Here is a 16432-nt window from a genome sequence, read left to right as displayed (position 1 = left end):
CGTAGCCAATCCAAAGTCAGGCTTACACTCCATCACGTTTAGTTGTAGAAGAGTCCTTTGGTCTTAAGGGAATCTGTCACTCCCCGGGACACATATGACCTATTCATAGTATTATAATGAAGACAGGAGGCAGGGATTTTTTACAGCACTGCATGCCCCGGAGCCTGGAAGAAATCATTAACATACAGAAATAATATAACATTTATCCACAACAAGACCTCTAATATGAGGCATACAGGTAGGACCAGTGTAAAATGTTATCACCTGTATGCCCATATTAATAGGTTTTATACATCCTGGGGGTGACACATTCCCTGCAAGTCTAAAACATGATGCATTTTAGAGCAATTTGCTGGATTCTCAAATGATAGTCTTGGCATTTGAGAAAGGAGCAGATAACTCCGAAACACATCACGTTTTAGACTTAAAGACTAAGGGACTCTTCTACAACTAAATCCCTAGATGGGGTGTAACCCCGACTTTTGACTGGCTGCTAAACGTCGCATGTCCTTTTCAGTTGCTAATGGAATAATGCATTTGCTCCACAGTCCCAGGGTTTCGTCACGGTCATGCTATACCACAGGTTACGGACGTTTAGTCACACATCATGCTCACAAGAGAGTTGTGCCTATCCTAGCACACCCGCACAAGGTGAGCCTTCTGAATTTACTGTGAACATGCAATTGCTATTACCATACTTACCCTATGAGCCTCTTTTTCACCCAATTTATGGTGCATTTCCTCTAGTATCGGCTTATCTCCTGAACCACTATAAGAGCACATAAAGATGTCTTTGGAAATGATAGAGTGCAATGAATGCCCGTCTTCCTGGCCTCACCTTCACCAATACACAAAGCCATTCTGACATGGACTTCATACCGCCATCTTCATGTTATTAGTAAGACTATAACCTGGCTCACCTTCATCATTTCCCTGGCTTTTACCATTGGCATCTCTTGGTCAATACTCTCCACCTCTTCGAGGGCCATGCACACCCAGCGCTGTAGATGCAGAAGGTAAAATTCCCGCACTTGCTCTTCATCAGCGGTGCCACTTTTCACTGCTGCTTTCAAGCCGGACAGTCTGTTCTCCAGCTCCTTCTTCTGCTTATACCTGCAACCCATCAGATAACAATATCATTACAAAAAGTGATAAACACGATGTACACACATTATATAAAGTGCCCATGTACACTGCTCAAAAAAATAAAGGGAACATTTAAATAACAGAATATAACTCCCAAGTAAATCAAAGTTCTGTGAAATCAAACTGTCCACTTAGGAAGCAACACTGTTTGACAATCAATTTCACATGCTGTTGTGCAAATGGAATAGACAACAGATGGAAATTATTGGCAATTATCAAGGCACACTCAATAAAGGAGTGGTTCTGCAGGTGGGGACCACAGCCGACATCTCAGTACCAATGCTTTCTGGCTGATGTTTTGGTTACTTTTGAATGTTGGTTGTGCTTTCACACTCGTGGTAGCAGGAGACGGACTCTACAACCCACACAAGTGGCTCAGGTAGTGCAGCTCACCCAGGATGGCACATCATTGTCAGCTGTGGCAAGAAGGTTTGCTGTGTCTGTCAGTGTAGTGTCCAGAGGCTAGAGGTGCTACCAGAAGACATGCCAGTACACCAAGAGACGTGGAGGGGGCCGTAGAGGGCAACAACCCAGCAGCAGGACCGCTACCTCAGCCTTTATTCAAGCAGGAACAGGAGGAGCACTGCGAGAGCCCTGCAAAATGACCTCCAGCAGGCCACAAATGTGCAAGTGTCTGCACAAGTGGTTAGAAACCGACTCCATGAGGATGGTCCGAGTGCCCGACGTCCATAGATGGGGGTTGCTCTTCACAGATGAAAGCAGGTTCACACTGAGCACATATGACAGAAGTGAAAGAGTCTGGGAACGCCGTGGAGAGAGATCTGCTGCCTGCAACATCCTTCAGCATGACCCTTTTGGCAGTGGGTCAGTAATGGAGTGAAGTGGCATTTCTTTGGAGGGCCGCACAGCCCTCCATGTGCATGCTAGAGGTATCCTGACTGCCATTAGGTAACGAGATGAGATCCTCAGAGCCCTTGTGAGACCATATGCTGGTGCGGTTGGCCCTGGGTTCCTCCTAATGCAGGACAATGCCAGACCTTATGTGGCTGAAGTGTGTCTGCAGTTCCTGCAAGATGAAGGCATTGAAGATATGGACTGGAACGCCTGTTCCCCAGACCTGAATCCGATTGAACACATCTGGGACACCATGTTTCGCACCATCCACCAACGTCAGGTTGCACCACAGACTGTCCAGGAGTTGGCGGATGCTTTAGTCCAGGTCTGGGAGGAGATCCCTCAGGAGACCATCCGCCGCCGCCTCAGGAGCATGCCCAGGCGTTGTAGGGAGGTCATACAGGCACGTGGTGGCTACACACACTACTGAGCATCATTTCCTTGTCTTGAGGCATTTCCACTGAAGTTGGATCAGCCTGTAACTTAATTTTCCACTTTGATTTTGAGCATCATTCCAACTCCAGACCTGCGTGGGATATTAGTTGTGATTTACATTGATCATTGTTAGGTTTTATTGTTCTCAACACATTCCACTATGTAATGAATAAAGATTTACAACTGGAATATTTCATTCAGTGATAGCTAGGATGTGGGATTTTAGTGTTCCCTTTATTTTTTTGAGCAGTGTATATGGAATCCAGAGCAAACTTTGGAATTTATGTACCTTTCAGTAGCAGAATTATTGGTTGCAGGAGCAATTTTTATAAAACGTGCTCACAATAGAGCAATAAAGATGGCACCTTTGTATTAGTTTTTAGACAATTGTAAGTTTAGTACTGCTTGAACATGTTGACAAAAGGACAAGTGATGATCAGAAAAGTAAAATAATAATTTATTGGGATTGATCCATATTTGTTCCCATTGCGCAAAAGCACACATTTAAGGCTCTCTAAAAAACTACAGCTGCTACAAAAAATATAAATGACATTAGGATTCGGAGGACTGAATATATCTAAAATCAAGCCAAATACCTGAGGCACCCAAAAAATGTTTTCCATTTGTTCCCCAGCTTGCTTTGTGGAGGATATAAATTACTGTTTAATGCATACCGTTTTTGTGCTACAAATATCTATCTATATATTCGTCTAAGGGGTACTTTCGTCTGTCTGTAAAGGAAATCCGGCGTCGCTGATTGGTCGCGGCCAGCAGCGACCAATCAGCAACGGGCACAGTCCAGCCACGAATTCGCCCTGCCCTACTCCCCTCCAGTCAGTGCCCCCTCCCTACTCCCCAGTCAGTGTCCCCATAGCGGTTTAGCAGTCCTGGCTATTCATTGCTTGCGTTGAGAAACATGTGATGGTGTCTCCGCGGCTTTTCTACATGCATTTGCATATTTCCCTTAAGGGATGGGGGCAGTGTTCTGGATCACTGCGTTGAGAAACACGTGATGGTGTCTCCACGGTGTTGGATGTTTTGATCTCCCCGAGGTCGTTCATCCTTAGGTTTATAGTCCTTTCACTAGGCACTGCTCCTAATAGCCAGTTTCCTACTCCACACTGATGAGGGGCAAATACCCCGAAACAGCTGTCTGTGGATGGATACCATGTTTTGGCATAGGTGTTTTTCCTTTATTGGATGCTGCCCTTCCCGTGGTTGTTCCTTCCCGGTGAAAGACCAGGCTATTCATTGCTTGCGTTGAGAAACATGTGATGGTGTCTCCGCGGCTTTTCTACATGTAGTATATAGCACAGCCCCCGCAGTATATCACACAGCCCACGCAGTATATCACACTGCCCATGTAGTATATAGCACAGCCCACGCAATATATCACACAGCCCACGCAGTATATCACACAGCCCATGTAGTACATAGCACAGCCCACGCAGTATATCACACTGCCCATGTAGTATACACTATGTTCCAAATTATTATGCAAATGACATTTTTCTCTGATTTTCCTAAATGGTTGGTGCAAATGACAGTCAGTCTAATAAAAGTAAAAACCCGTTAGAGTATACATTGAATTTTATTGACTAAACCTCCCAATGATAACAGTATAATCTCCAAAATGAATAAAAACTCAAAATGCACTGCTCCAAATTATTAGGCACAGTAGAATTTCTAAACATTTGATATGTTTTAAAGAACTGAAAATGCCCATTTGTGGAATTTGCAGCATTAGGAGGTCACATTCACTGAACAAAAAGCTATTTAACTCCAAAACATCCTAACAGGCCAAGTTACATGTTACCATAGGAACCCTTCTTTGATATCACCTTCACAATTCCTGCATCCATTGAGTTTCTGCTTGTATTTCTTTGCATGAAGTCAGAATAGCCTCCCAGAGCTGCTGTTTTGATGTGAACTGCCTTCCACCCTCATAGATCTTTTGCTTGATGATACTCCAAAGGTTCTCTATAGGGTTGAGGTCAGGGGAAGATGGTGGCCATACCATGAGTTTATCTCCTTTTATGCCCATAGCAGCCAATGATTCAGAGGTTTTCTTTGCAGCATGAGATGGTGCATTGTCAGGCATGAAGTTGATTTTGCTCCTGAAGGCACATTTCTGCTTTTTATACCATGGAGGAAAGTTGTCAGTCAGAAACTCTATATACTTTGCAGAGGTCATTTTCACACCTTCAGGAACCTTAAAGGGCTCTACCAGCTGTTTCTCCATGATTCCGGCCCAAAACATGACTCCTCCACCTCCTTGCTGTTGTTGCTGCCTTGTTGGGACATGGTGGCCATACACCAACCATCCACTACTCCATCCATTTGGACCATCCAGGGTTCCTCAACACTTATGCGCAAATAAGAATGTTTGGAAATTAGTCTTCATGTATGTGTGGGCCCAATGCAACCATTTCTGCTTGTGACCACTGTTTAGGGGGTGTCCGAATAGTAGGTTTATGCACCACAGCAAGCCTTTGAAGGAGCCTACACCTTGAGGTTCGAGGGACTCCAGAGGCACCAGCAGCTTCAAATATCTGTTTGCTGCTTTGTAATGGCTTTTTAGCAGCTGCTCTCTTAATCCAATGAACTTGCCTGGCAGAAACCTTCCTCATTATGCCTTTATCAGCACAAACAAATCTGTGCTCAGATACAGCCACAAATCTCTTAACAGTACGATGATCACGCTTACGTTTTCGGGAAATTTCTAATGTTTTCATCCCTTTACCAAGGCATTGCACTATTTGATGCTTTTCAGCAGCAGAGACATCCTTTTTCTTTCCCATGTTACTTGAAAACTGTGACCTGCTTAATAATGTGGAACATCATTATTAAGTAATTTTCCTTTAATTAGAATCACCTGGAAAACTAATTATCCCATGTGTTTAAGATTGATTTCAGTGATACATTGAGCCCTGAGACACAATACCATCCACGAGTTTATTTGAAAAACAAAACAATTAAATGTTTATCACACTTAAATCCAATTTGCATAATATAATTTGGAACACAGTGTATAGCACAGCCCACGCAGTATATCACAGCCCACGCAGTATATAGCACAGCCCCCGCAGTATATCACACTGCCCATATAGTATATCACACAGCCCCCGCAGTATATCACACTGCCCATGTAGTATATAGCACAGCTCCCGCAGTATATCACACTGCCCATGTAGTATATAGCACAGCTCCCGCAGTATCACACAGCCCACGCAGTATATCGCACAGCCCACGCAGTATATAGCACAGCCCACGCAGTATATAGCACAGCCCACGCAGTATATAGCACAGCCCACGCAGTATATAGCACAGCCCACGCAGTATATAGCACAGCCCACGCAGTATATAGCACAGCCCACGCAGTATATAGCACAGCCCACGCAGTATATAGCACAGCCCACGCAGTATATAGCACAGCCCACGCAGTATATAGCACAGCCCACGCAGTATATAGCACAGCCCACGCAGTATATAGCACAGCCCACGCAGTATATAGCACAGCCCACGCAGTATATAGCACAGCCCACGCAGTATATAGCACAGCCCACGCAGTATATAGCACAGCCCACGCAGTATATAGCACAGCCCACGCAGTATATAGCACAGCCCACGCAGTATATAGCACAGCCCACGCAGTATATAGCACAGCCCACGCAGTATATAGCACAGCCCACGCAGTATATAGCACAGCCCACGCAGTATATAGCAGCCACGCAGTATATCACACAGCCCATGTAGTATATAGTAGCCACGCGGTATATAACACAGCCCACGCAGTATATCACACTGCCCATGTAGTATATAGCAGCCACGCAGTATATAACACAGTCCACGCAGTATATAACAGCCCATGTAGTACATAGCACAGCCCATGCAGTATATCACAGCCCACGCAGTATATAGCACAGCCCACGCAGTATTTCACACAGCCCACGCAGTATATAGCAGCCACGCAGTATATAACACAGCCCACGCAGTATATCACACTGCCCATGTAGTATATGGCAGCCACGCGGTATATAACACAGCCCACGCAGAATATAGCACAGCCCACGCAGTATATCACACAGCCCACGCAGTATATCACACAGCCCACGCAGTATATCACACAGCCCACGCAGTATATCACACAGCCCACGCAGTATATCACACAGCCCACGCAGTATATCACACAGCCCACGCAGTATATCACACAGCCCACGCAGTATTTAGCAGTGTGGGCACCATATCCCTGTTAAAAAAAAATAATTAAAATAAAAAAGTTATATACTCACCCGCCGGGATCCACCGAAGCTCTGGCGATGCACGCGCGGCTGCAGCCATCTTCCGTTCCCAGGATGCATTGCGAAATTACCCAGAAGACTTACCGGTCTCGCGAGACCGCTAAGTCTTCTGGGTAATTTCACAATGCATCTCTGGGAAAGGAAGATGGCAGCAGGCGCGAGCGCATCTTTGGTCGACGGAGGGTGAGAATAGCAGGTTTTTCTTTTTATTATTATTTTTAACATTACATCTTTTTACTACTGATGCTGCATAGGCAGCATCAATAGTAAAAAGTTGGGGGCACACAGGGTTAATAGCAGCGATAACGGAGTGCGTTACCCGCGGCATAACGGGGTCCGTTACCGCTGGCATTAACCCTGTGTGAGCGGTGACTGGAGGGGAGTATGCGGGCGCCGGGCACTGACTGCAGGGGAGTAGGGAGGGACTAATCGGACTGTGGCCGTCGCTGATTGGTCGTGGCAGCCATGACAGGCAGCTGGCGAGACCAATCAGCGACTTGGATTCCATGACAGACAGAGGCTGCGACCAATGAATATCCGTGACAGACAGAAAGACGGAAGTACCCCTTAGACAAATATAAATATAAATATATATATATATATATATATATATATATATATATATATATATATATATATATATATATATATATATATATATATATATATCCCGTCGCTGATTGGTCGAGGCAACCTTTTTGACATCATCGTCGCCATGGCAAACTTTATGAGATCTACGTTGATACTGTGCCCATCGCTGATTGGTCGAGGCCTGGCAGCCTCGACCAATCAGAGACGCGGGATTTCTACGTCGATACTGTGCCCGTCGCTGATTGGTCGAGGCCTCGACCAATCAGCGAATGATTTAAACGGGACAGACAGAAAAACCCTTAGACAATTATATATATATATAGACTAGACTGTGGCCCGATTCTAATGCATCGGGTATTCTAGAATATGCATGTCCCCGTAGTATATTGACAATGATGATTCCAGAATTCACGGCAGACTGAGCCCGTTGCTGATTGGTCGAGGCAACCTTTATGACATCATCGTCGCCATGGCAACCATTATGACATCTACGTCGATACTGTGCCCGTCGCTGATTGGTCGAGGCCTGGCGGCCTCGACCAATCAGAGACACGGGATTTTCATTATGACATCATCGTCGCCATGCTGTGCCCATCTCTGATTGGTCGAGGCCTGGCGGCCTCGACCAATCAGAGACGCAGGATTTCCAGGACAGACAGACAGACAGACAGAAAGACAGACAGACGGAAAAACCCTTAGACAATTATATATATAGATAGACTAGACTGTGGCCCGATTCTAACGCATCGGGTATTCTAGAATATGCATGTCCCCGTAGTATATGGACAATGATGATTCCAGAATTCGCGGCAGACTGTGCCCGTCGCTGATTGGTCGAGGCAACCTTTATGACATCATCGTCGCCATGGCAACCATTATGACATCTACGTCGATACTGTGCCCATCGCTGATTGGTCGAGGCGAATTCGCGGCAGACTGTGCCCGTCGCTGATTGGTCGAGGCAACCTTTATGACATCATCGTCGCCATGGCAACCATTATGACATCTACGTCGATACTGTGCCCGTCGCTGATTAGTCGAGGCTAGACTGTGGCCCGATTCTAATGCATCGGGTATTCTAGAATATGCATGTCCCCGTAGTATATGGACAATGATGATTTCAGAATTCGTGGCAGACTGTGCCCGTCGCTGATTGGTCGAGGCAACCTTTATGACATCATCGTCGCCATGGCAACCATTATGACATCTACGTCGATACTGTGCCCATCGCTGATTGGTCGAGGCGAATTCGCGGCAGACTGTGCCCGTCGCTGATTGGTCGAGGCAACCTTTATGACATCATCGTCGCCATGGCAACCATTATGACATCTACGTCGATACTGTGCCCGTCGCTGATTGGCCGAGGCCTGGCGGCCTCGACCAATCAGAGACGTGGGATTTCCATTATGACATCATCGTCGCCATGCTGTGCCCGTCGCTGATTGGTCGAGGCCGCCAGGCCTCGACCAATCAGAGACGTGGGATTTCCAGGACAGACAGACAGACAGACAGACAGACAGACAGACAGACAGACAGACGGAAAAACCCTTAGACAATTATATATATAGATAGACTAGACTGTGGCCCGATTCTAACGCATCGGGTATTCTAGAATATGCATGTCCCCGTAGTATATGGACAATGATGATTCCAGAATTCGCGGCAGACTGTGCCCGTCGCTGATTGGTCGAGGCAACCTTTATGACATCATCGTCGCCATGGCAACCATTATGACATCTACGTTGATACTGTGCCCGTCGTTGATTGGTCGAGGCCTGGCGGCCTCGACCAATCAGACGCGGGATTTCCATTATGACATCATCGTCGATGCTGTGCCCGTCGCTGATTGGTCGAGGCCTGGCGGCCTCGACCAATCAGTGACGCGGGATTTCCAGGACAGACAGACAGAAAAACCCCTAGACAATTATATATATAGATATACACACATACATACACACACACACATATATATATTTGTTGCTCATATGGATACCTAACCGGAGTAATGAACCGCTTCTGTCCCTGTGTGTGTTTGACAGTGGGGAATTGGACCCGCTTCTGCTACAATGCAGCTTACATCCCACACTGTAAATGCACCAGAGGTTTAAGGCCCAGGACCAAGCATCACAAGTTTATGGCCCTAGGTCCTTTAGGGTATGTGCCCACAATCATGAATATTAGCGTTTTGGAGGCAGCGAATTTGTGCTGCGTTCTTCATTACAAGCACAGTGGATGGGATTTATACAAATCTCCTGCCCACTGTGCTTCTATTTAACGCTGTGTAAACTCACCTGTGGTGCGGGTTTCCGAGCCGCAGCATGTCAGTTTTTGTAGTGGAGATGCTAGTCTCCTCTGCGTACTTTCGCTGAATAGATGCGGTCATTAGATGCGGTAAACCACATAGTTCTAAAAGACAAGTGCGTATGTGAACGCAGCATACATAAGCTGCATCCAAAACCCCACTATTCCTGATTGTGAGCACATAGCCTTTTAGGAGGTTAAAAGTGGCAAGTAACATGGCTGCACTTCTTGTTGTGACTCACAAATAATGCTACCACAAATTAAAGTTACTCACAGGTAATTAGATTTTCTTCATAAAATAAAAGCACCATAAAAGAGAAAGAGAGAGAGAAAGAACTTCCCCTTAAAGGTGCTTTCCTAACTTCTGAAGAGAGCGCACCAATGCTCTGCCCCGGCTTCCTGCTTGGTAAGGAACAGTGTGCTCCTGATGATTGACAGATCGGAACAGCGGCATGGCTGCCCAACATGTGCATCCATCAGTGAGAGAGAAGAGGCAGCTTTTCCTCTGCAGCATCAAAGGAGCTACAGAAAGAGCTTGTAAGCACTGTGATCCTTGTCTGGGAGACTGACCACTGCTGTTAGAATGCAGGGGTGGTCGGTAACCCAGGCAACGAGCAGTAAACAAAATTACAGTATCAGTCTCATCACTACACTGTATGACCAGGGAGATCGCAGGGAAGCTACTGAGCATGTGCATCCACTACGAGGGGGGTTTGGGGGAATCAACATTTCTGCCCCAGGGGACATCAGCAGGAGGCGCTACTACAAAGAAAATATGCAAATAAGCACATTATTCCAGCTGTATGCATGCTATGAGCACACTATTCCTGATGTATGCATGCTATGAGCACACTATTCCCGATGTATGCATGCTATGCGCACACTATTCCCGATGTATGCATGCTATGAGCACACTATTCCCGATGTATGCATGCTATGAGCACACTATTCCCAATGTATGCATGCATGCTATGAGCACACTGTTCCCAATGTATGCATGCTATGAGCACACTATTTCCGATGTTTGCATGCTATGAGCACACTATTCCCGATGTATGCATGCTATGAGCACACTATTCCTGATGTATGCATGCTATGAGCACACTATTTCCGATGTATGCATGCTATAAGCACACTATTCCTGATGTATGCATGCTATGAGCACACTATTCCTGATGTATGCATGCTATGAGCACACTATTCCCGATGTTTGCATGCTATGAGCACACTATTCCCGATGTATGCATGCTATGAGCACACTATTCCTGATGTATGCATGCTATGAGCACACTATTCCTGATGTATGCATGCTATGAGCACACTATTCCTGATGTATGCATGCTATGAGCACACTATTCCTGATGTATGCATGCTATGAGCACACTATTCCTGATGTATGCATGCTATGAGCACACTATTCCTGATGTATGCATGCTATGAGAACACTTCTTTTCCGGTCCACTATTGAATTGTGAACAATTTTGAAGTGAAAACACAGACACTAGCTCATTATTCAGGTCTTCGTACCTTTCAATCTTGGCCTGCCTCTGCATTGCCATTGCAGTCAGATTAGGAGGCACCCCTGCACGGGTACTGCGTACTGGTTCACAATCTTCTTGAGCGGCTTCTTCCTGTCCAGGGAGGTTAAAACTGGAAACTTTGTAGTCATGGCATCTTTTCAGGAAGTCTAGAAAATAGGAGCGAGCGGCCTCCAGGTGCTGTCGTCTATGGCTGAGATCCACCTGCTTTAGGGTCAGGGCTCCGAGAAGAGCGGGCAGCAGAAGATACCGAATATCTGCAGAGGAAATCTCATCCAGATCCTCATTGGAGCTGTACAAAACAAAAGGGGAGTAAGAAGGGAAATATTACCAAACCGTATCCAGGCATGCCGTGTACGCCGCCACACCATGTACCGCCATACCGTACAGAGCCAATACCGTGTACCGCCATGTCGTACAGAGCCAATACCGTGTACCGCCATGTCGTACAGAGCCAATACCGTGTACCGCCATACCGCACAGAGCCAATACCGTGTACCGCCATACCGCACAGAGCCAATACCGTGTACCGCCATACCGCACAGAGCCAATACCGTGTACCGCCATACCGCACAGAGCCAATACCGTGTACCGCCATACCGCACAGAGCCAATACCGTGTACCGCCATACCGCACAGAGCCAATACCGTGTACCGCCATACCGCACAGAGCCAATACCGTGTACCGCCATACCGCACAGAGCCAATACCGTGTACCGCCATACCGCACAGAGCCAATACCGTGTACCGCCATACCGCACAGAGCCAATACCGTGTACCGCCATACCGCACAGAGCCAATACCGTGTACCGCCATGTCGGGGGACACCGCAGCCCGCGTCACACAGCCGGGGGACAAGAGATGAAGTGTGGAGGGCACCACTATGCAATATTAAGAATGGGGTTCACCTATGGGCAAAAAGGTTAAGAACATGCAAGACACAAGAAAAAGCATGCCCATATATTTAGGGAACACCCAGACATATTAAATACTCCGTTTATTACAGAAAAAATTCAGTACAATCATTACACTTAGGGCACAATAACAATTAAAACCATTTAAAAACAATTGTGAGACATCCAAAAAGCCATGTCCAATAATGTGGATCATCGACCACCCCGTGACTACTCAAACATGCTCAATATTGTAAACATTGGCTAAGAAATGAGTGTGTTGATACCATTCAGAAAAAAATATATACATGAGCTGCCCCATCTATTCACAGTACCATATAGATTGTGGTGGACAAAAAGAAGAATAGTTCTATCTATCTATCTATCTATCTATCTATATATACACACAGTCATGGCCAAAAGTATTGACACCCCTGCAATTCTGTCACATAATACTCAGTTTCTTCCTGAAAATGATTGCAATCACAATTTCTTTGGTATTATTATCTTCATTTAATTTGTCTTAAATGAAAAAACACAACAGAGAATGAAGCAAAAAGCAAAACATTGATCATTTCACACAAAACTCCAAAAATGGGCCAGACAAAAGTATTGGCACCCTCAGCCTAATACTTGGTTGCACACCCTTTAGCCAAAATAACTGCGACCAACCGCTTCCGGTAACCATCAATGAGTTTCTGACAATGCTCTGCTGGAATTTTAGACCATTCTTCTTTGGCAAACTGCTCCAAGTCCCTGGTATTTGAAGGGTGCCTTCTCCAAACTGCCATTTTTAGATCTCTCCACAGGTGTTCTATGAGATTCAGGTCTGGACTCATTGCTGGCCACCTTAGAAGTCTCCACTGCTTTCTCTCAAACCATTTTCTAGTGTTTTTTGAAGTGTGTTTTGGGTCATTGTCCTGCTGGAAGACCCTTGACCTCTGAGGGAGAAACAACTTTCTCACACTGGGCCCTACATTATGCTGCAAAATTTGTTGGTAGTCTTCAGACTTCATAATGCCATGCACACGGTCAAGCAGTCCAGTGCCAGAGGCAGCAAAGCAACCCCAAAACATCAGGGAACCTCCGCCATGTTTGACTGTAGGGACCGTGTTCTTTTATAGTAACATAGTAACATAGTTAGTAAGGCCGAAAAAAGACATTTGTCCATCCAGTTCAGCCTATATTCCATCATAATAAATCCCCAGATCTACGTCCTTCTACAGAACCTAATAATTGTATGATACAATATTGTTCTGCTCCAGGAAGACATCCAGGCCTCTCTTGAACCCCTCGACTGAGTTCGCCATCACCACCTCCTCAGGCAAGCAATTCCAGATTCTCACTGCCCTAACAGTAAAGAATCCTCTTCTATGTTGGTGGAAAAACCTTCTCTCCTCCAGACGCAAAGAATGCCCCCTTGTGCCCGTCACCTTCCTTGGTATAAACAGATCCTCAGCGAGATATTTGTATTGTCCCCTTATATACTTATACATGGTTATTAGATCGCCCCTCAGTCGTCTTTTTTCTAGACTAAATAATCCTAATTTCGCTAATCTATCTGGGTATTGTAGTTCTCCCATCCTTTATTAATTTTGTTGCCCTCCTTTGTACTCTCTCTAGTTCCATTATATCCTTCCTGAGCACCGGTGCCCAAAACTGGACACAGTACTCCATGTGCGGTCTAACTAGGGATTTGTACAAAGGCAGTATAATGCTCTCATCATGTGTATTCCAGACCTCTTTTAATGCACCCCATGATCCTGTTTGCCTTGGCAGCTGCTGCCTGGCACTGGCTGCTCCAGGTAAGTTTATCATTAACTAGGATCCCCAAGTCCTTCTCCCTGTCAGATTTACCCAGTGGTTTCCCGTTCAGTGTGTAATGGTGATATTGATTCCTTCTTCCCATGTGTATAACCTTACATTTATCATTGTTAAACCTCATCTGCCACCTTTCAGCCCAAGTTTCCAACTTATCCAGATCCATCTGTAGCAGAATACTATCTTCTCTTGTATTGACTGCTTTACATAGTTTTGTATCATCTGCAAATATCAATATTTTACTGTGTAAACCTTCTACCAGATCATTAATGAATATGTTGAAGAGAACAGGTCCCAATACCGACCCCTGCGGTACCCCACTGGTCACAGCGACCCAGTTAGAGACTATACCATTTATAACCACCCTCTGCTTTCTATCACTAAGCCAGTTACTAACCCATTTACACACATTTTCCCCCAGACCAAGCATTCTCATTTTGTGTACCAACCTCTTGTGCGGCACGGTATCAAACGCTTTGGAAAAATCGAGATATACCACGTCCAATGACTCACCGTGGTCTAGCCTATAGCTTACCTCTTCATAAAAACTGATTAGATTGGTTTGACAGGAGCGATTTCTCATAAACCCATGCTGATATGGAGTTAAACAGTTATTCTCATTGAGATAATCCAGAATAACATCCTTCAGAAACCCTTCAAATATTTTACCAACAATAGAGGTTAGACTTACTGGCCTATAATTTCCAGGTTCACTTTTAGAGCCCTTTTTGAATATTGGCACCACATTTGCTATGCGCCAGTCCTGCGGAACAGACCCCATCGCTAAAGAGTCCCTAAAAATAAGAAATAATGGTTTATCTATTACATTACTTAGTTCTCTTAGTACTCGTGGGTGTATGCCATCCGGACCCGGAGATTTATCTATTTTAATCTTATTTAGCCGGTTTCGCACCTCTTCTTGGGTTAGATTGGTGACCCTTAATATAGGGTTTTCATTGTTTCTTGGGATTTCACCTAGCATTTCATTTTCCACCGTGAATACCGTGGAGAAGAAGGTGTTTAATATGTTAGCCTTTTCCTGGTCATCTACAACCATTCTTTCCTCACTATTTTTTAAGGGGCCTACATTTTCAGTTTTTATTCTTTTACTATTGATATAGTTGAAGAACAGTTTGGGATTAGTTTTACTCTCCTTAGCAATGTGCTTCTCTGTTTCCTTTTTGGCAGCTTTAATTAGTTTTTTGGATAAAGTATTTTTCTAAAGTATAGTCATGGCCATGCTATATCCTGCATTTGCTTCCATGACTGTGACACCATATTAGGTGTATCCAGCTGGGTTTATTGGACGGCTGTATTTCAGGATTCTTTTCTTTATTATTGCCTACATTATTTAGTCTATCAGCCCATATATGGTCATTGCTATTTGTTAGACCTGTTTACGTATAAGTGTGTGTGTGTGTGTGTATATATATATATATATATATATATATATATATATATATATATATATATATATACACACACACACACACACACACACACACACATACACACATACATGGGCATATATAGAACTATTACTTCTTTTTGTCTACCACACAATCTATATGGTACTGTGAATAGATGGGGCAGCTCATATATATATGTTTTCTGAATGGTATCAACACACTCATTTCTGAGCCAATGTTTACAATATTGAGCATGTTTGAGTAGTCACGGGGTGGTCGATGATCCACATTATTGGACATGGCTTTTTGGATGCCTCACAATTGTTTTTAAATGGTTTTAATTGTTATTGTGCCCTAAGTGTAATGATTGTGCTGAATTTTTTCTGTAATAAACTGAGTATTTAATATGTCTGGGTGTTCCCTAAATATATGGGCATGCTTTTTCTTGTGTCTTGCATGTACACAGACGGGGGGACACGGCAGCCCGCGTCACACAGTCGGGGGGACACCGCAGTCGCCTCCACCAGTACCTGAAGAGCTCCAGCTGAGTGACCATCCGGGTGGCCTGCTCCAGCAGCCCCAGCCCGCGCTTCACCTTGTCCTGCACCTCCCGCACTCCCGCCGGCTGGCTGCTGTCCTCCACCTCCTCCAAAATCTGCCATCCTTTATCTAACAGCTCTGGCAACTTCGGGAGCTCAGGTCCGGATTCAGCCGCCATGTTTGTCGACCATGTCTGAGCTCTACAGCTTCCGTAGTCGGGAAGTGACGTTAGATAGCCGCCATATTGTATGTGCCAGTAGTGCACGGCTGTAAGAATGCGCCATGTTAGATGTGGCAGACGATGTGTGTTCTGCTCGTTTGTCGGTAGAGGTCGCTATATGCTAATAGAGAGGTCACCTGTCTATCGCAGGGGCAGGCACTGAGGCACTGAGGCGGGTTGCTGAGAGTAGTCGAGTCTCTGACTGCAGCCCGCATTGTGCTTACTTGCCTGTCCGCTGCTGTCCTGTCCTCTGCCATAGCATGATTTGAGTTTATGATTTTTAAGATTTTAGCAAGACAGAGTTCTCTCATAGCCAGTAATACCTCAGTGTCCCCATATCCAGTAATACCTCAGTGTCACCAAAGCCAGTAATACCTCAGTGT

General features: G+C 45.2%; 1 protein-coding gene across 1 annotated transcript in view; it reads right to left on the bottom strand.

Annotated features, from left to right (window-relative positions):
* The window catches only part of IGBP1 (immunoglobulin binding protein 1), a 28988-nt gene extending 12936 nt beyond the window's left edge, over nucleotides 1–16052 (bottom strand). Inside the window, exons 1-3 of the mRNA XM_077284967.1 lie at nucleotides 15820–16052; nucleotides 11157–11459; nucleotides 921–1113 (exon numbers count right to left, since the gene is read on the bottom strand). Of these exons, the coding sequence (XP_077141082.1) occupies nucleotides 921–1113; nucleotides 11157–11459; nucleotides 15820–16007 (684 nt within the window). The 5' untranslated portion in view covers nucleotides 16008–16052. The remainder of the gene's footprint in view (nucleotides 1–920; nucleotides 1114–11156; nucleotides 11460–15819) is intronic.
* Between the last annotated feature and the right edge of the window lie 380 nt (nucleotides 16053–16432).

Source organism: Ranitomeya variabilis, chromosome 2 (genome assembly GCF_051348905.1).
Source record: "Ranitomeya variabilis isolate aRanVar5 chromosome 2, aRanVar5.hap1, whole genome shotgun sequence".
Classification (NCBI taxonomy): domain Eukaryota; kingdom Metazoa; phylum Chordata; class Amphibia; order Anura; family Dendrobatidae; genus Ranitomeya; species Ranitomeya variabilis.
The sequence above is the reverse complement of the archived record's forward strand: the minus strand, read 5'-3'. Positions and strand labels throughout refer to the sequence as shown.